Genomic DNA, 21,017 nt, shown 5'->3' with positions numbered 1-21,017 from the left:
GCTCTCCACACAGGGCTATATCGCACTTGGCGTTGTTACTGACAACGATCGCTACCAGTGAGCTTTTTATGAAAGCGATTTTCCACTAAATAAATGTCAAGTTTATTTACGTTTTGGGGGGCATATTTTCAGTTAGCAGATGGTACTGTTTGAATCACGATTCCATCTTCATATTTTATATAAAAATAAATTTTTATATATAAAATATACAGAAATATCAGTTGTAAAAATGTCATTCAAAAACGGACCCCTGTGCAACCGACGCAAGCACACCCTACAATTTCCCCAGAAATTGTACCCTCTAGTTAATATCTGCAAAGTTGCATAGAATGCAGTGCAGCGAGTTGAACGAGTCCAACAAAAGAATATATTATTGTTCTTAATTTAAGAAACACCATAGTCCCGAATATTTGGGAAAGGTTTGGTGGATTCAACAAGAAGGTTGGGAGGATGAATGCCAATTTATTATTATGTAACATTCTTCGACATGTCAATAAATCTCTCGTTCAAGAGCATTCCTGATCATGAATAGATGTTCAATAGAAAGCTTACTTTTAATCTATTACGTAACGCTACTCTCTAGATTGCCCCCAAGGTAATGCTCGGTCTTTAACCAAGGCCAACCAAGACTATTCTGAACCTCATTAGCTAATCCGATGGATGTTCATCATGGAACATTTTTAGAAAACGAAGTGATGTTGCAGGTGAAGCTGCCCTGACTCCAGCCCCCCCTCCAGAGCCCCTGGAGGCGGAGGACCTCGTGCCCTGCATTGACCAGGTCTGCAGCAGTTAAGGACGGTAGGCCCAGAGGTCGCCTCTGTAGCCAGACTTGCGCTCCTTAATCAAATGCAGAATTGATTTCACACCTTCCACTCGTTCCACTGGGGTGGATAGATAGATGATGACAGTAGCTCTGGATTGTGCTGAGGAAGATTACATTGATCTCTGTTCCGCTGTCACTCGATGGCAATCGTGTGAGCGGGTGTGTGTGCGGGTGTGTGCGGGCGGGTGTGTGCGGGCGTGGGTGTGTGTGTGTGTGACACAAGGAAAAAAGGAGACTTGTCAAGCTTCAGTTTAGAGACACAGTTGAGTCTAATGTTGCTTCCAAATCTGCTGCTGTGCTGGAGGTATCCATGGCAACTAAAAGCGTAAAAGTAAGGTTTAGGTCCCCTGAGAGAGAAGACTCATTTGAAGGATCGAATAACACGTTAAAATACTGTGTGGAATCGTGACAGAGTAAAGGTTGTCTGTAACTTAGGCACAGAGAGAGAAACTGTATATATAGATGGTTGCAAAACTGATTATACAACATAATTTCATATTCATGAAAACATGATTTATTATGAATGCAACAATACTGTTCCAACATTCCTTTCTTCACACAAGATTTTAACTAACTGCCTTTTCTCTGTATACCTGAGAGGTGATGTAGCTTGGTGTAGATGTGGTGTAGCTTGGTGAAGATGTGGTGTAGATGTGGTGTAGCTTGGTGTAGATGTGGTGTAGATGTGGTGTAGATGTGGTGTAGCTTGGTGTAGATGTGGTGTAGCTTGGTGTATATGTGGTGTAGCTTGGTGTAGATGTGGTGTAGATGTGGTGTAGCTTGGTGTAGATGTGGTGTAGATGCGGTGTAGATTTGGTGTAGATGTGGTGTAGATGTGGTGTAGATGTGGTGTAGATGTGGTGTAGATGTGGTGTAGATGTGGTGTAGCTTGGTGTAGATGTGGTGTAGATGTGGTGTAGATGTGGTGTAGATGTGGTGTAGCTTGGTGTTGATGTGGTGTAGCTTGGTGTAAATGTGGTGTAGATTTGGTGTAGATGTGGTGTAGATGTGGTGTAGCTTGGTGTAGATGTGGTGTAGATGTGGTGTAGCTTGGTGTAGATGTGGTGTAGATGTGGTGTAGCTTGGTGTAGATGTGGTGTAGCTTGGTGTAGATGTGGTGTAGATGTGGTGCAGATGTGGTGTAGCTTGGTGTAGATGGTGTAGATGTGGTGTAGCTTGGTGTAGATGTGGTGTAGCTTGGTGTAGATGGTGTAGATGTGGTGTAGATGTGGTGTAGCTTGGTGTAGATGTGGTGTAGATGTGGTCTAAATGTGGTGTAGCTTGGTGTAGATATGGTGTAGATGTGGTGCAGATGTGGTGTAGCTTGGTGTAGCTTGGTGTAGATGGTGTAGATGTGGTGTAGATGTGGTGTAGCTTGGTGTAGATGTGGTGTAGCTTGGTGTAGATGTGGTGTAGATGTGATAATTGCAAAGTAAATGTTACCTTTTACTGAAACATGTTTTTCTTTTATTGCACAGATGTACAAAAGTACACAATTCACTCATCATTACCACCGTTACCCCCCACACATCTTCTCATGATGTAGTTGCCACACAAACAAACTGCATTTATTCCACTCTGGGGTTACATTTGTCAAAGTGTGTGTGTGTGGCACTTGTGGCAACACTACAGCCTTAGAATGCACACAAAACTATGTGGAACACTTCAAACACATTGGGTTCCAGTCTGATTCCCTTCGTAGAGCCGTAGAGACGTAGAGCCCTGGTCCTTAGTTGCTACTCGTCCGCTAATTAATCAGAATCAAAGCGAGGCAAATCCTGTAAACAGACTGCAGGTCCCTGACCAGACAGGGATGGGGATTAGGGAAGATTCTCCCCAGACCTATGCTCTCCTCCTCCTAACAGTCATTAAGATTCAGACCCATGATGCTGTTTCCTTGGCAGGAGCACTCCCACGCCAGAATTAAAATGGTGATGCAGCACTTGTTTTCTGTCTAAGGGAAAAGAGAGGGAAAAAGAGAGAGAGATGGCGGAAGAGGGGAGAAAATGAGAGAGGGGGTGAGTGGGCAGCAAGAGAGAGAGGAGAGAGAGGGGTGAGAGAGAGGGGGGTGGGATGGTTGGTATTCCTGGGGCTTAGCTGGCAAACCGACCGATTCAGAATAGACACCACCTTGGAATTACAATGGAGATGAAACAGTCCTACTATTGGTACATTGTCCCAGGCCATTGGATGTGTGAGATAAAATGGGTAGTGGGGTTATCCTTGTCGATAACTTGGACGATAATATTATGGACTTACTACACAGTACCTTTCTACAGGGTATAGGGTAAGGGAGAGGGGTGGGGTAGGGGAGAGGATGGGGGAGAGGTGGTGAGGGAACAGGAGAGGGGGAGAGGATGTGAGGGTGGGGGAGAGGTAGAGGAAGGGAGAGGCGGTGGGGTGGGGGAGAGGAAGGGAGAGGTGGTGGGGGTGGTGAGGGTGGGGTAGAGGGAGAGGAAGGGAGAGGCGGTGGGCTGGTAGGACAGGCAGGCTGACTGCAGGCTCAATACTCAGCCAGCACAGAGCCATCGTCTGGCCCCTCCAGTCAGAGCCATCGCCTGGCCCCTCCAGTCAGAGCCGTCGCCTGGCCCCTCCAGTCAGAGCCATCGCCTAGCCCCTCCAGTCAGAGCCGTCGCCTGGCCCCTCCAGTCAGAGCCATCGCCTGGCCCCTCCAGTCAGAGCCATCGCCTGGCCCCTCCAGTCAGAGCCGTCGCCTGGCCCCTCCAGTCAGAGCCATCGCCTGGCCCCTCCAGTCAGAGCCATCGCCTGGCCCCTCCAGTCAGAGCCATCGCCTGGCCCCTCCAGTCAATAAACAGCTGGATTATTACGTAACCATCAGAGGGAGCGAACAGAGGCTGGTCCTTGGGAGAATTTTAAGGGGCCTACCTGAAACTAGTGTTAGAAGTCACAGAACTATCCATATTCTTCCAACAGATTTATCTACCCCTGTTTTATCTGTTAATACCCCACAGATGAAACTGGCCCTTCTAAATGTTAGATCACTAAATAACAAAACATTTCTAGTTAATGATCTGGTCAAAGAAAACAACTTAGACTGCATCTGTCTAACAGAAACCTGGCTAAACAATGACACGGCAACAGCAACTTTGATAGAAGCGTGTCCGCCTGATTACAGCTTTCACCAAGTTTCAAGGACATCAAAAAAAGGTGGAGGAGTCGCAGCTATTTTCTCCTCTAAACTGTTGTTCAAAATCACTGAGCTAGGTGAATTCACATCATATGAATATCTTGCTATAGAGCTCAAAACCGAATCAATACTTTTTGTTATTATATATCGGCCACCCAAGCACTCGCCAATATTCATACAAGAATTCTCTGAACTATTATCACTATGTGTCACTAGATATGACAAAGTAGTTTTAAACGGAGACTTAAATATTCAAGTAAATAAAAAAGCAGACCCAAGAACTATTGAGCTCTTAAATCTCCTTGACAGTTTCAATCTAATTCAACACATAACAGACCCAACACACCGGCACGGAAACACACTAGATCTAGTGATAACAACTGGACTAAATATCAATAATATTTCAATAACTGATCTACCCCTCTCAGACCATCATTATATACTTTTTAATGTGGAAATTATCCTAACAAAAAACAAAAAAGAATTCTTAGTCCATAGAAGATATTTAGACGATACAGGTATGATGACATTTTCTGAACAATTTGCTCTATATGAGCCGACTAACCATGATTGCTCTCTGAATGAAATGGTAGAGAACCTCAATGATGCACTATTATCTGTGTTAGACTCTGTTGCACCACTGAAAACCAAAAAGAAGTGCACAAGCAGAACCTCCCCATGGCTGAGAAATAAAAATGTTAGTGAAACGAAAAGAAAATGCCGTGCAGCAGAGAGAAAATGGAGGAAAACAAAGATCACTATCCACTACAATATCTACAAAGATACACTAACCACCTATAACAAAACCATCCGTCTAGCAAGCAGAGAATATTTCTCCAACATTATTACAGAAAATGCCAGAAATTCCAGAGTTCTTTTCTCCACCATTGACCAGCTGCTAAACACTGTCCCTGCTCCACCTCCATCCTCAGCAGTTAAATGTGAAGAGCTTGCTTTGTTCTTCAAGAACAAAATAACTTTGATCAGAGCGAGTATTATTAATAGTGGGGTCGAAACTGACATCAGTAGATTCTGCAACATAACCATGAGCACATTTACCTGTATCACACTTAGTGAACTTTCCAAAATTGTCAGCGAATCTAACTCCACAACCTCAGATATTGATCCTATACCCACAACATTCTTTAAGCGAGTGTTTGATAGTGTCTCAGGTCCGGTGCTAGAGATTATAAACACATCCCTTAGAACTGGCGTCTTCCCAGATGCCTTCAAAACAGCTGTTGTAAAGCCCCTATTAAAGAAACCCAAATTGGATAACATTCTTGCAAATTAAAGACCAATATCAAACCTTCCATTTATTAGTAAAGTACTGGAAAAGATAGTTTTAGTCCAATTAAATTCTTTTCTTGAAGAAAATAACATCCTGGAAGTCTCGCAGTCAGGTTTCAGGAAATATCACAGTACTGAAACTGCTCTCACCAAAATAATTAGCGACCTCAGACTAAACTCTGATGCAAATAAAGTCTCTATCCTTATCCTGTTAGATCTCAGTGCAGCATTTGATACAATTGATCACGACATCCTAATCAATAGACTAGAAAAGCTTATTGGGTTCACGGATAGTGTATTGAACTGGCTGAAATCATATATCACAGGAAGGAAGTTTTATGTTAGTTTAGGTGACCATAGGTCCAAGAAACATGAGAACTGCTACAGGGTTGCTCAAGGAAGCTGCTTAGGTCCATTACTTTTTTCTCTTTATATGTTACCACTCGGCGACATAATCAGAGAACATAACATAGATTTCCATAGCTATGCGGATGACACACAACTATATATATCCACTGAACCCAACGATGCAACGGCCATCAATTCCATTACCAACTGCCTGTTGGCAATAAACAAATGGATGAATGATAACTTTCTTAAATTAAATGAAGACAAAACCCTAGACAAAAGTCCTACTATGTGGCCCCAAATCCAAAAGAGAGATGCTTATTAAGAATCTTGGAGGCTTAACCCCCTGTCTTAAACCAGAGGTGACGAGTCTTGGTGTAATCCTGGACTCAGATTTGAATTTCAACTCTCACATTAATAAAGTGACCAAAACAGCTTTCTTTCACCTGAGGAATATAGCAAAGGTACGACCATTCATAAACCAAAATGATGCAGAGAAGTTAATTCATGCTTTTATATCCAGCCGGCTGGACTACTGTAACGCACTTTTCACTGGTCTTCCCAAGAAAACCACTGAAAGACTACAGCTCATTCAAAATTCTGCAGCTAGATTATTAACCAAAACTAAAAGGAGAGAACACATTAGTCCTGTCCTAGCTACTTTACACTGGCTCCCTGTTACCTTCAGAATTGACTTTAAGGTCCTTTTCCTCACATACAAAGCTCTACACAGACAAGGACCTAGCTACATTGCTAACTCCTTTATAAACTACACACCAGCTAGAACACTGCGATCATCAAATGCAGGCCTATTAGAGGTCACCAGAAGCAGTCATAAGAAGATTGGTGATTCGGCCTTTGTCAATTACGCCCCAAAACTATGGAACAAATTACCCATAAATATTAGGGAAGCAAACACTCTAGACATTTTTAAAAGACAGCTTAAAACCTACCTTTTTACTGAAGCATTTAAGTAATTTTATTTCAAAAGGGTTTTCCTACTTTTAAAAGTTGTTTTCTCTCTTGAACAGAGATCTTATTGGGATTTTTATTTTTGTTTGAATTGTTTATCACTTGTATTATTGTTTTTATTGATTTTATTGATTTTATGTAAAGCACCTTGAGCTACAATTCTTGTATGAAATGTGCTATATAAATAAAGACTTACTTACTTACTTACTTACTACCTTAACACGGCCCTGTGTTCAGACTCAATCCCCACCAAATTTGAATTCCCTCATAATTTATTGATGCAGGCAATCAAATTGAGTATCAATAATGTAGAAGGGTTCAGAACAGTGTTGATACAAAATACCGTGCTTGTGTTTATTCAGACCTGCAGACATATGTGCTATGTTTAGTCACACGTGCTCTCTCCCTCTCTCTCTTTACCTCTGTCTCTCTCTCTCTACCTCTCTGTCTCTCTCTCTACCTCTCTCTCTACCTCCCTGGAGGCTGTCTCTCTACCTTTCTGTTTCTCTCTCTCTCTACCTCTCTCCCTCGCCAGCACACTGATGCATGATTTGTGTCTGCATCAGTGAGTAGTAGAACAGCTTCAGAAATGTCTCGTCTCCGATGATTTTCCTTTCATAAATGTATGCAGAATAAACCTCCCTGAGGTGAATAATCCCGCTTTAGAGGGTCTGTGAAACGGCAGCGCATGCAATGCAACACATCTCTGTGGAAACCGTGGCTGTAAGTTAGAAGAGAGATGACCAGGAGGCTTGTGTCACAGCAGAAGAACAGTGACAGGTTTGACGTGGGAGAGCCTTCTGTCACTGGGAGGGAGGGGGAGGGGGGGAGGGGGGCCTGGGGGGGAGGGGGAGGGGGAGGGAGGGGGGCGAGGGAGGGAGGGAAGGGGGGAGGGAGGGAGGGGAAGGAGGAGGAGGTCAGCAGACGATGGGAACAGTTGTCCAATGACATACATGACCACCTTTAATCATGCCTCCTTGGATGGTACACTGTTGTGTTTGGACGCGGGCCAATCACGCATGTAGGACAAATTAAGTGACCAATGGCAGATTTCCATCTAGGTCACCATATTTTATTCAGGAGACACACGTACACAGTTACATGTCACCTCGCCTGGGGACCCCACGGAGTCCCACTCCACCATGGAGACACGCGCCTCCATTTTGTTCCGTTTTGAAAGGAGGCTGTCTGTCCTAAAGGCTGTATGTCCTAGAGGCTGTCCTGGAGGCTGTCTGTCTTGGAGGCTGTCTTTCCTTGAGGCTGTCCTGGAGGCCGTCTGTCCTAAAGACTGTCTCTCCTGGAGGCTGTCTGTCTTAGAGGCTGTCTGTCCTGGAGGCTGTCTGTCTTGGAGGCTGTCTGTCCTAAAGACTGTCTCTCCTGGAGGCTGTCTGTCTTGGAGGCTGTCTGTCCTGGAGGCTGTCTGTCTTGGAGGCTGTCTGTCCTGGAGGCTGTCTGTCTTGGAGGCTGTCTGTCCTAAAGACTGTCTCTCCTGGAGGCTGTCTGTCTTAGAGGCTGTCTGTCCTAGAGGCTGTCCTAAAGACTGTCTCTCCTGGAGGCTGTCTGTCCTGGAGGCTGTCTGTCTTAGAGTCTGTCCTAGAGGCTGTCTCCTAGAGGCTGTCCTGGAGGCTGTCGGTTCTAGAGGCTGTCTGTCCTAGAGGCTGTCCTGGAGGCTGTCTGTCTTAGAGGCTGTCTGTCCTAGAGGCTGTCCTAAAGGCTGTCTCTCCTGCAGGCTGTCTCTCCTGCAGGCTGTCTCTCCTGCAGGCTGTCTGTCCTGGAGGTTGTCTGTCCTAGAGTCTGTCCTAGAGGCTGTCTCCTAGAGGCTGTCCTGGAGGCTGTTTGTCCTAGAGGCTGTCTGTCCTGCAGGCTGTCTCTTCTGCAGGCAGTATGTCTCTATATGTCTATATGTCTCTATATGTATGTCTCTAAAGGCTGTCTCTCCTGCAGGCAGTCCTGGAGGCTGTCTGTCCTAGAGTCTGTCCTATAGGCTGTCTCCAAGAGGCTGTCCTGGAGGTTGTCTGTCCTAGAGGCTGTCCTGGAGGCTGTCTGTCCTGGAGGCTGTCTGTCCTGGAGGCTGTCTGTCCTGGAGGCTGTCTGTCCTAGAGGCTGTCCTGGAGGCTGTCTGTCCTGGAGGCTGTCTGTCCTGGAGGCTGTCTGTCCTAGAGGCTGTCCTGGAGGCTGTCTGTCCTAGAGGCTGTCTGTCCTGGAGGCTGTCTGTCCTGGAGGCTGTCTGTCCTGGAGGCTGTCTGTCCTAGAGGCTGTCTGTCCTAGAGGCTGTCCTGGAGGCTGTCTGTCCTAGAGGCTGTCTGAAAGCTCCCTGACACAGCATCCATCAACAGAGCCACTGACCCAACACACAGTTGTTCTGGCACAGGAGTGCTTTTTCTCAACAATGAGTCAAACCATAGAAGTAGAAAACAAACTTACTAACGAACGCTCTAGCAATTCAGTTACAACTGTTCTAGTACACATTTTAATGTATTTTACAGTAACTGCAATAAGCGAAGACAGAACAGTAGAAGAGTCTAGAAGTTGGTTTCCACCAGCTCCTGTGATGATGCCCCTTGTCTCCCTCCCAGACTTCACAGCAACAAAGCCGGCAAGAGCCGGGAACGGTTGCCATGACAACCATCCGGTGGGTCTGAACTGTTTCTCTCTGGCGCACGTTTCAACATACTGAGTCTGGATCCCTCTCTCTGTCTCCCTCTCTGACTCTCTCTCCATCTCTCTCCCTCCGTCTCTCTATCTCTCTCCATCTCTCTCTCTACCTCTCTCTCCCTCCATCTCTCTCTCTACCTCTCTCTCCTTCCATGTCTTGTCTCTTCCAGTCTCTCCCTCTATCTGTCTGTTCATCGCTCTCTCTCCTTCTCTCTATCTCTCTCTCTGTAAGCTTCCCCATACTCCTGTTTGATGATAACACACTGTGGCCTCTGTCTACATTTCTGTATGTCTGTCTGCCTGCCTGTCTGTTGCACTCATTTGCTAAAATAAGGATTCTGCAGGTTTCGCTTTGCTATGAGAGAAAGGATTAGAAACTAACAGGACTCGTCTGTCAGACTCCCATCATGCTTGTAAACCTGTCAGACGTCAACTGCAGTCCTATGAAGACAGCATGCACCACCCCAGAAGAGTGGAGTCACAGCATGTCTCACCACCCCAGGAGAGTGGAGTCACAGCGTCTCACCACCCCAGAAGAGTGGAGTCACAGCGTGTCTCACCACCCCAGAAGAGTGGAGTCACAGCGTGTCTCACCACCCCAGGAGAGTGGAGTCACAGCGTGTCTCACCACCCCAGGAGAGTGGACTCACAGCGTGTCTCACCACCCCAGAAGAGTGGAGTCACAGCGTGTCTCACCACCCCAGAAGAGTGGAGTCACAGCGTGTCTCACCACCCCAGAAGAGTGGAGTCACAGCGTGTCTCACCACCCCAGGAGAGTGGACTCACAGCGTGTCTCACCACCCCAGGAGAGTGGAGTCACAGCGTGTCTCACCACCCCAGGAGAGTGGAGTCACAGCGTGTCTCACCAACCCAGGAGAGTGGACTCACAGCGTGTCTCACCACCCCAGGAGAGTGGTAGCTAGTATTAGTATCAGTATTCCTGGTAGCTAGTATTAGTATCAGTATTACTGGTAGCTAGTATCAGTATCAGTATTACTGGTAGCTAGTATCAGTATCAGTATTACTGGTAGCTAGTATGAGTATCAGTATATATGTAACTATTCCCAGGTAGCTAGTATATATGCAACAATTCCCAGTATAATTTCCGTCCAAACCAGACTTTCCAGATTAGCACACAGGCAACCTGCAGACAAACACAGACACCAACATTCATATGCAAATCTGTTCACATGCAGCTATTTGCATGCCCCACCTCGCCATGCCCCACCTCGCCATGCCTCACCTCGCCATGCCCCACCTCGCCATGCCCCACCTCGCCATGCCCCACCTCGCCATGCCCCACCTCGCCATGCCCCACCTCGCCATGCCTCACCTCGCCATGCCCCACCTCGCCATGCCCCACCTCGCCATGCCTCACCTCGCCATGCCCCACCTCGCCATGCCCCACCTCGCCATGCCCCACCTCGCCATGCCCCACCTCGCCATGCCCCACCTCGCCATGCCTCACCTCGCCATGCCCCACCTCGCCATGCCTCACCTCGCCATGCCCCACCTCGCCATGCCCCACCTCGCCATGCCTCACCTCGCCATGCCCCACCTCGCCATGCCTCACCTCGCCATGCCTCACCTCGCCATGCCCCACCTCGCCATGCCTCACCTCGCCATGCCCCACCTCGCCATGCCCCACCTCGCCATGCCTCACCTCGCCATGCCCCACCTCGCCATGCCCCACCTCGCCATGCCTCACCTCGCCATGCCTCACCTCGCCATGCCTCACCTCGCCATGCCCCACCTCGCCATGCCCCACCTCGCCATGCCTCACCTCGCCATGCCTCACCTCGCCATGCCTCACCTCGCCATGCCCCACCTCGCCATGCCCCACCTCGCCATGCCTCACCTCGCCATGCCCCACCTCGCCATGCCTCACCTCGCCATGCCCCACCTCGCCATGCCTCACCTCGCCATGCCCCACCTCGCCATGCCCCACCTCGCCATGCCTCACCTCGCCATGCCCCACCTCGCCATGCCCCACCTCGCCATGCCCCACCTCGCCATGCCTCACCTCGCCATGCCTCACCTCGCCATGCCTCACCTCGCCATGCCCCACCTCGCCATGCCCCACCTCGCCATGCCTCACCTCGCCATGCCCCACCTCGCCATGCCCCACCTCGCCATGCCCCACCTCGCCATGCCCCACCTCGCCATGCCTCACCCCTCACGGCGGTGAAAACCTTGATCTAGTTGGGTCGATGCGGCTATACTGATTATAAACAGACACTTTTGAAGTAGGTTTTAACTTAAGGCCTCTGAGTTACTTACAGTGGATGTCCACGCTCCGAAGGAAATGCCGGAGCCTCTGAGTCGTCGGTTTACATGCTAGGTTGGTGGTTAAATCCATATTATAGTAGAGATAAACAACTGATTAGTGAGTATGCATACTTTAAGGTCGGTGCTCTGATCAATCAGACGATTTTTACCTACGCCAGTTTCATGCCACTAACTGTTTAGCGCTCAAGGTTATAGGTAACGCACTTGTGCACATTACTAAAAATTTGAGTCAGATATTAACGAGTCAATTATCTCCCTGAACATCTAACCAGAATTGAAGGGTTTCCCAAGCCGGGGACAAACACCAAGCGTCTCCGGCCTTACGATTCACCACCTACATCTGTCTGTCTACAACGCCTGTTTGTCTGCAATGCCTGTCTGTCTGCAATGCCTGTCTGTCTGCAACGCCTGTCTGTCAACAACGCCTGTCTGTCTGCAATGCCTGTCTGTCTGCAACGCCGGTCTGTCAGCAACGCCTGTCTGTCAGCAACGCCTGTCTGTCTGCAATGCCTGTCTGTCTGTTGGCTCACAGGTGACAGCTTAGTGGGATGTTTTAAAGGTAGTCTGAGTTTGTGAGCAGAGCATCAGGGTCTGTGTTTGAGTTTCCAATTGAAAAGTCTGACTGTCACACCATTGTTTGTGTGTCTCTCCGAGGGCATTGCCAGAGTGAGGTTCCCCTCATGTCAGACTGGCCTCTCAACGCTCTCTCTCCCCAGATTGTCTACCTGTCACAGCTTACATAACCCGACACTGATACACACTCCTGCCAGCCCTCTCAAGAGCCCAGTGATTGCACTCTTCTCAGAGTCCTCCAACACAAACCATTAACTACACAATCACCCAGATAACAATGGATTCTTTTTAAAGCCCTCCCATTGCAGAGTATCTCAGTGCAAAGCCCGACCCTTTAAATAAGCTCAATCATTCCATTCCTTTGAGACATTAGAGCTGTTCACTGGTAGATCACTGTCATAGATGGTAGTTATTTACCAGGGAGTAAATGGCAGTGGAGCTGAAGAGAGAGGTGGATGTGAAGGGGGAGGGTTGAGGGGGGGGTGAATGGGGGAGAAAGATGAGGAGGTGAAGGGGGAGGTGGGCCATGGAGGGTCAGGTGGCTGAGCGGTTAGGGAATTGGGCTAGTAATCAGAAGGTTGCCAGTTTGATTCCCGGCCGTGCCAAATGTCGTTGTGTCCTTGGGCAAGGCACTTCACCCTACTTGTCTCGGGGAGAATGTCCCTGTACTTACTGTAAGTCGCTCTGGATAAAAGCATCTGCTAAATGACTAAATGTAAATGGGGGGAGAACGGCTTGTTACAGAAAGAAGGAATGCCAGGTATGGGACACTTCCACCAGCTCCCTCATAGCGGTGTGCTGAAACTGTGGGGGGAGAGGGTGGGGGATGTTTAACAGCGACACACAGGACAGAAGAAGGAGAACATTCCAGGAAGATCCAGATTGTATCAAGAAGCCAGCGCTCCGCTGAAGCGTCTGGTGAACACAAGGTGCATCCGTTACCATGGCAGCCAGCCCAGACAGCCTCTTTCATGTCTGTCAAGACTGGAGAGGAGAGAGGAAGAGATAAGAGGAAAGAGGTAAGGAGAATAGAGGAGAGAGGACAGGAGAGAACAGGAGATGAGGAGAGAGGAGAAGAAGAGGGGGGGAGAGGAGAAGAGGAGAGAGGACAGGAGAGATGAGGAGAGAGGAGAGAGGAGAAGAGGAGAGAGGACAGGAGAGATGAGGAGAGAAGAGAGGAGAAGAGAGGAGAGAGGACAGGAGAGAGAGGAGAAGAGGAGAGAGGACAGGAGAGATGAGGAGAGAGAAGAGAGGAGAAGAGAGGAGAGAGGACAGGAGAGATGAGGAGAGAGGACAGGAGAGATGAGAGAGGAGAAGAAGAGGAGGGGAGAGGAAGAGGAGACACAAGTGGTGAGATGAGAGAACAGAAGCTGAACCAGCCCAGGTGAATGTGCTGCTGTGGCCTACAGCAGGACGAGGACTACGGTGAGTCCTGGTATCTCGGTGGGCGGAGCTTACGCTGACAGAGCCTCGTCTCCAGAGCCGAGCAGAACGTCAGGTCTCATCATGCTACCCTGGGCTGCAGGTCAGGGTGCAGAGCTGCAGGTCAGGGTGCAGCGCTGCAGGTCAGGGTGCAGCGCTGCAGGTCAGGGTGCAGAGCTGCAGATCAGGGTGCAGAGCTGCAGGTCAGGGTGCAGCGCTGCAGATCAGGGTGCAGCGCTGCAGGTCAGGGTGCAGCGCTGCAGATCAGGGTGCAGCGCTGCAGGTCAGGGTGCAGAGCGAAGTTAAAGAGAGGAGAGAGGGACTGAGATTTAAAGGGTTCACAGCAGGAGCTGGAGATGCCTTGACTCCTTTCCCTTTGGAACAGGGAAATGGAAGACGCTTTGCGGGCCTGAAGAGTGAGACGTCAGAGATGCAGGTCTGCATACATGCCCTCACATCAACTATGGAGGACTCTATGGCGAGACCCAACACCAATTTGTACATTTTGTCCACTCGATATCCTGTCATGACAACCTTATTCCTCCAGCCATATTGTTTTTTGTTCCTTCTTTGTAGAAACAGGAATTTATGTTTCTCACAGAGAAACCTGCTGACTCGCCCCCTCTTGCTGTCACACACAAGCTGACAGTCTGGGGAACAAGGATGGTGTTTATATCATTCACATGGAGTCTGATTTCCTTCCATTCTTCACTATCTTTCCATTTCATGTTTTTTTTCTCAGCATTTGGGAGACATCAGCCTGCAGTGCGGACCACAATGAACACTGTAAACTGTAAAATAACGTCTTCAGAATCTTTATTACAAGATATTAGGCTACTGTACAAATCAGTGAATAGGTACAGTACTCAGTATGAAGTCATTCAAAGCTGTATACAAGGTTTTCAGAACGCTTTGCTGTGCATGCATGATCCCAGTAGGTTTTTTTTGCCATGCATGAGCTGGTACTTTAGTGTGTTAAGAAAGAGCCCTGAAAAATGGCAATGCACCCAAACAAATAAAGTGTACAGTAAATGTATAGAAAGCACAAAAGAACAAGTTGCAGGTATATCTCCCTAAGATATTTGGCACACACGATAATATGCAATGCAATATAAATAGTTTTATCAACAGGGTGTATACAGTTTCAGTCCAGGCCTGGGCCTTGGAAGCTTACCATCCTGACATACAGTATATAAACCATCCTGACATACAGTATATAAACCATCCTGTCGTACAGAATATAAACCACTCTACAGGATGGTAACAGAACACTCAGGCAACATCAAAATTCATAAGTAAAAAAAGGAAAATCCACTTTCATTCTCCACATACAAAACACACGCTCTCAGACCTTGAGTACTGCAAAAAGATGTATCCCAAGGATCAATAAATATTGTCTTCTATACAGACGGCTTGTGACTAACCATTTTGCTGTTTTCCACTTGTGCAAGGAAATGTGGGCTACTGTTTCAATATTTACAAACTTGGTTATGTCGTATTGAATTGCACTCGTCAAAGTCAAGGGCAGAAAAACATGGTAACATGGTTTGATTGATAGTGTGTGCTTTAGTATCGAACGTTTCATATTCTATCTATCCTCTTCCTGACTATGTGTAGCTGAGTTTCCCTCCACTGCAGGAACCCTTTCCTCTGTGTTCTTCAGGTGTTCTGGAGGTGTTTGGAGACGGTGTGGTTGAGTCGCCCACCCGGGTATCCCTCCGCCACCCGGGTATCCCTCCGCCACCCGGGTATCCCTCCGCCACCCGGGTATCCCTCCGCCACCCGGGTATCCCTCCGCCACCTCCTCCCATCTGCTCCACCAGGCCACCGTCACAACCGGGAGGTCTGGAAGTGCTTGCTGCCGCATGAAAGTGCTTATATACAGTGTCTTTGGATTAAAACTGTTAATATCGAATAAAAAATTATAATGTCTATTCAGGGAGAGTGTGTGTGAGAGATGGAGGGGTGGGGGGGGGGGGGTAATGGTTTAAGAAAGTGTGTGTGTGTGAGGATGGGGGAGTCATGGTTTAAGAAAGGGTGTGTATGAGGGGGATCATGGTTTAAGCCTCTGGAGGGGTCTTCTCTGGTACATCTTTCTGTGTGTCGTCGACGTTCTCGTCCTCGATCACAACTGTGAGAAAAGGTTTAGGGTTAAAGATCATGTGGAGCTGAGCCAAGTTAGCAAGTTAGTTTTCATACTGTGTTTAGAATGGATGCCATGATAACCCTGTGTGTGTGAGGGGGGCTATATGTGTGTACTGGGGGGTATGTGTGTGTGTTTGTGTTGTGTGTGTGGGGAGGACGTATGTGTGTAGGGAGTGTGTGTGTGTGTGGGGGGGGTGTATGTGTGTGTGGGGTGTGTGTGTGGAGTTGTATGTGTAGGGGGTTGTATGTATGTGTGTGTGTGTGTGTGTGTGTGGGGGGGGGGGGGGGGTATTCTGTACAAGGACCAAACCTTAGAACAGTTATCTGTAATACTCTTGAGTAAATTCTTTGAGATGTGTCATTAGTCATGCAGGACACACACAAACATGCATGTGAGCCTGCGCACACACACACTTCAAAAACTATTGTATGGCGCTCAATAATAGGTTGCATTTTTCATATTCATAGATTGACATTAACTCATTCGCAGCAACCATGCATGTGTTACAGGGAGGTAGTCAGCACGACTTGGTCAGCATTCGCATTTGAAGGCAATTGCACGCACGCACTGCGCATTCAACTTATGTTGCAATGCGAATAGAATTCGTGTAAACCATGGTTGACATAGATTATCAGAAAAACGGATCGATTTTTGCTTCATTTCGCCTAGCTTTGGTTGGCTGTGTCAATGTGAAGGTGTAGGGTTTCATCTGAGTGGTCCTACATCCATATGGTCCATACAGACATTGAAAATACCATCATGAAAACATGTGAATGCCTCAATTTAGTTACCCCGTTTGCTCCTGCCTATTTGTCCAAGTTTCGGCGGGCGTTTGCCATTCTGTGAGCCACTGAAGAAGTTGTTGGTGTCTTGAAGGCGACAGGTGAAGGAAAGGTGTCCCTCGTCGCCTTCATTTCCATAATGACTCATTTTTTCTTCGTTGAAAGGCAGCACTTCCGACATTTCCAACGGCGTCTTTACTACCAAGGCGCACAAAGGCAAATAGATGTCTTGACGTCTAGCCCTTTTGTGGTAAATAAACCAGAGAAAACAAATTAAACGTGCTGACACGATCTAGCGAGCCCTTTCTGTTTACCTCGAAGGCACGTGTCTCCGTTGATGCGCAACAAAACGCGATTAAAAAGAATTTCCTCAATTTCCCCCTTCGCCAAGATTCGGCAACATTATTCAAAATTTCCAACGGTTTCCGTGCGTATTTCTTTGGAAATGAAGTCGCTTGTAGAACAGCAGTGATACGCCCGTTGGTTTCGAGCGGCTGGACCGTCGCTCGGAAAATCTGACTGAGAAATGCAAATAGGGGAACGATGCAAAACACGGATCCCAGGGAGACCTGGGGAGAGAGCGCGTCACGCAGGCGAGCCGGGGCTTTTCTGGTGCAGCCCAGAGAAACATCCAGTTGTCCTCGCGCTGGCTGGATGTTCCACTCGCCGGGATCTGGTATTTTTCTAGCCATTAACGTGTCGACAAATGGAATTTGTTTCGTATTTTTGCAGGAATATTCCGTGATTACAAAAAAAGACAGGGAATGGCCAAACTGAAATTGTGGGTCCCAAACTCAGATTTTATCTCTAACTAAATATATCTGTTGGTGGAAATGTTTTGGGATGCAGGCAACATGGTATAGTCCTACATACTGATCTCCTCTGAGAAGCCATGAACCGCTGTTCCATGGACCGATGAGAACACGCATGACACCTAGCCAGATGATGGCAGTATTTTCTCAGGTTATGTATGACATGACTCATTTGAGACACCAGTGAAGACCTTCCAATTACCAAGAGAAAAGATGACTCTTGAAACTTGCAGTGTTCAGTGCCCAGGCCAGCTCCATGCACAGGGTTAGGGTTAGGGCAGTGTTCAGTGCCCAGGCCAGCTCCATGCACAGGGTTAGGGTTAGGGCAGTGTTCAGTGCCCAGGCCAGCTCCATGCACAGGGTTAGGGTTAGGGCAGTGTTCAGTGCCCAGGCCAGCTCCATGCACAGGGTTAGGGTTAGGGCTGTGGCCTAGGGAGTGGGTCACACTCCCATCAGACCCCTGCAGGAACAACCCTTCAATTAAAGATTTTGTCTTAAGCCAGTGTGTCCTTCTTACTGTCTTTCTCTGGGCTCCTCTGTGGAGGAGCAGGTGTAGCGTGATGTGCTTTACATGACATATAAGAGATCGGGTGTTCATCCCTAAATATAGTTTCTCACAGTCTCTGTCTCCAGAGATCTTCTTACAGAGCCATGTCAAAGATGATGAAACGAGACACCTGTACAGGAGTCAGTGGGGACACGTCCCTGGTACAGCTGGGACACACCCTGTCCCCACGGAGCTTCAGGTGTAGAGGTACAGGCCATCCATCCTTCCTTCTCCCTCCCTCTCTCTCTTTTTCTCTCCCTCTCTCTCTCCCTTCCACTCTTTCTCCCTCTCTCTCTCTTTCCCTCTCTCCCTCTCTTTCCCTCTCTCCCTCTCTCTCCCTCTCTTTCTCCCTTTCCTTTTCTCTCTTTCTCCCTCTCTCTCTCTCCCACACATACACTCTCAACACTTTTTATATCAATGTAGCACTACTGTGTAACACCATTACGACAGCATTTTGTAGCATGTAGTCTAGTATCCCATTCATAATAGAAGCTGTTTATATATTCTTGGTGTGATATTGTTAGGTTGTGCAGTCATGATTGTCATGACATTATAGGGTTAGGGTTAATAATAAATCTTTTCAGTTTAGAACCAAGCAGAAAATTCACAAAGATTTAAAATGTGGTAATTTACAGTTTTTTTCAAATGCTTACACACATTTTTTTACTTGTCCTCTTTTTTTTCAAAACTTAACACACAAATCCAACAACTGCACACACAAAATGCAAAATGCCTCGCTTCTCTTGCACTGCATTCAAAATATCACAAACACGTCTCAAAAGCACACATTTGTCTCATGTTGCAAACACTTTTGCCATTATATTACATTTTTGTGTATATCATATACACTCAGTTATTCAAAACCTAAAGCTCTTCTTTCATGAGCTCCTTTGTACATTTACAGTTTTTATCAATTGCTAACACACATTTTTTGAAAGCCTACCCCGATTTCTCAAAACTCTAAACACAAACCCCAAAACCACTCACACAAAATTCAAAACACTTCATAACTCCTGCAAAATGCTACTTTGGTTTCAAAACAATGTTATGTCACCTCAAAATTGTATTTTGATTTCAAACAACAAACACAGACTATTATTTGAGTAGACTTTTCAAGCATGGATTGAACACTGATGTACTCAAGTGAAAACACTACGATGAATGGGAAAACACCATGTATGAAGGCCTTATCAGGAGCATTTTGCCTTTTCATGTTCAGTGATACCATAGGCTTACTTAGGCTTAGTACATATTGTTATACTGTAAAATGTAACTGTAAAATGTTTTTACTCCAATATGAAACAACACACAAATATACAGTAACAAAAATATTTATTTGTTTCAAAAGTGAAATAAAGAATAGGCCAGTACAGTCAACAACAAAGAAGAAAAGTAAAATAAAAATATATATACTGTGAAACACTGTAAAAAAGGAGGACAAAATAATTAGGCTGCATCCTGTCTTCGGATCCTGTCTGGCCAGAGGACCTCATCAACATCACAGGCTATGTTCTCTCTGGCCAGACAGCGGGGAAAGTAACACCTGGTGTGGCGAATCCAGCCCTGAAAGGCCTCAGGGGCTATATTGCCACATGCCTCCTCCATGGCCTGTATCAGGGGCATCTGCGCCTGCGGATTGCGTTCGTATACCTTCCATCTCCAGGCAGAAAAAAACTCCTCTATTGCGTTTAGAAATGGAGAGTATGGTGGGAGGGGAAGCACCAAAAACCGTGGGTGGTTGGTGAACCAATTGTGGATCAGAGCAGCCCGGTGGAAACTTACATTGTCCCAGATAACAACATACCTGGGCTGCTCTGCATGGACTATTTGGTCGGGTGGAATAAGTGTGTTGTGGAGTGTGTCCAGGAATATGAGGAGATGGGCAGTGTTGTAGGGGCCAATGATTGAGTGGTGATGGAGGATGCCGTTGTGGTTTATGGCAGCACACAGAGTGATATTCCCTCCCCGCTGGCCAGGGACATTGATAATGGCGCGTTGTCCAATGATGTTTCTGCCCCTGCGCCTTGTTTTGGAGAGGTTGAAACCAGCCTCATCAATATAAATAAATGTATTCGACTCCTCAGCTGCCTCTAGCTCAAGAACTCTCTGAAACAAACATGACAATATTACAGTAGTTATCAGAAATAGGCCTACACATTGTTGTAAAACACTTGAAAATACTGTAACATTGAATTGGATTACAATATAGTCCACTAATGTGTCAGTGCTACAGTAATAGGACGCAATCAGCTGTAAGAATATATAGAGTAAGACTTACTTGCACATAGTCATGGCGCAAATCTTTGACTCTGTCAGAGTTTCTGTTGAACGGCACTCTGTATATCTGCTTCATTCTTAGTGCGTTCCGCCTCAGAACACGGTCCACTGTAGCCTGGCCAACTGTGAGAATGTTGGGGAATGTGACTTGGTCATTGATTATTGTATTCCTTATTTGTCTTATGGTTAATGCGTTATTTGCCATAACCATGTTGACTATTGCTGTTTCCTGTGCATCTGAGAAGGTACGCTCCCTCCCACCACGCCGGGGTAATCTTTCAGTTCTGCAAAATGTACAAATACAGAACAATGGAAAATACTCTAAATACAAAAATACAACAGTTTTTCTGTCATAGTAGGCCTAGTATTTCTTACCTATTTTCTCTCCTGAACGTCCGTATGATGGATGCAACGGAGTAGCGGCTAATATTTGGTTGCACCCTCTGGCCTGCCTCCTGCATGGTCAAACCATGGTTCACGACATGGTCGACCACTGTGGCCCGAATTTCATCAGTGATTACTGCTCTCCTTCCACCTCTTCCTCCTCCTCGTCCGCCTCCTCGTCCTCCTCTTACCCTTACTCCTCTGCCTCTCTGAAATGCTTGTGCTTCCATGTCGTTCATTGCTCTCCAAACCAGGAGCTCACCTATGTCCCTTATATTGCTAAAATCTTGATTATAAATTGCACAACAGCCTTGGAAATTGAAGTTTTATTAATTGAATAACAATGTGTTCTGTCTGAAAACAAGAAGCTTTTGGCATGGATGAAGTGTTAAAAATAAAGAGGATTGTGTGTAGTGTTTTGGAGACTGTGTGGTTTACCAATTGAAATCTGTGTTTAAAGCAGATAATTGTGTGTTGTGTTTTGAGGAAAGTGTGGCTCGCAATTGAAATTTGTGTCTAAAGCAGCAAAATGTGTTTATAGTTCAGCAG

The 21,017-nt window shown here is 46.9% G+C and overlaps 1 protein-coding gene and 1 long non-coding RNA gene across 2 annotated transcripts; both read right to left on the bottom strand.

Moving 5' to 3' along the window:
• Positions 1-14,319: 14,319 nt before the first annotated feature.
• camk2n1 (calcium/calmodulin dependent protein kinase II inhibitor 1) lies at positions 14,320-17,181 on the bottom strand. The gene is made up of 2 exons (XM_062473990.1): positions 16,458-17,181; positions 14,320-15,651 (listed from the first exon to the last, which is right to left on the bottom strand). The coding sequence occupies exons 1-2, from the start codon at positions 16,627-16,629 to the stop codon at positions 15,581-15,583; spliced, it is 243 nt and encodes an 80-aa protein (XP_062329974.1). The 5' UTR covers positions 16,630-17,181; the 3' UTR covers positions 14,320-15,580.
• A 2,547-nt stretch (positions 17,182-19,728) lies between these two features.
• On the bottom strand, positions 19,729-20,734 carry LOC134035191 (uncharacterized). Its single transcript, XR_009932328.1, has 3 exons — positions 20,460-20,734; positions 20,086-20,368; positions 19,729-19,913 (listed from the first exon to the last, which is right to left on the bottom strand). It is a non-coding gene; the product is annotated as an uncharacterized LOC134035191 (long non-coding RNA).
• Between the last annotated feature and the right edge of the window lie 283 nt (positions 20,735-21,017).

The sequence above is a fragment of the Osmerus eperlanus genome, chromosome 1, assembly GCF_963692335.1.
Source record: "Osmerus eperlanus chromosome 1, fOsmEpe2.1, whole genome shotgun sequence".
NCBI classification, from domain to species: domain Eukaryota; kingdom Metazoa; phylum Chordata; class Actinopteri; order Osmeriformes; family Osmeridae; genus Osmerus; species Osmerus eperlanus.
The sequence above is the reverse complement of the archived record's forward strand: the minus strand, read 5'-3'. Positions and strand labels throughout refer to the sequence as shown.

Excerpts from the sequence above, each read along its gene's own strand:
- camk2n1 (XM_062473990.1), bottom strand. The coding sequence starts at position 16,629 with ATGTCGGAAGTGCTGCCTTTCAACGAAGAAAAAATGAGTCATTATGGA. Across the intron at positions 15,652-16,457 it reads AATAGGCAGGAGCAAACGGG|TTGTGATCGAGGACGAGAAC; the intron begins GTAACTAAATTG and ends CTTTTCTCACAG.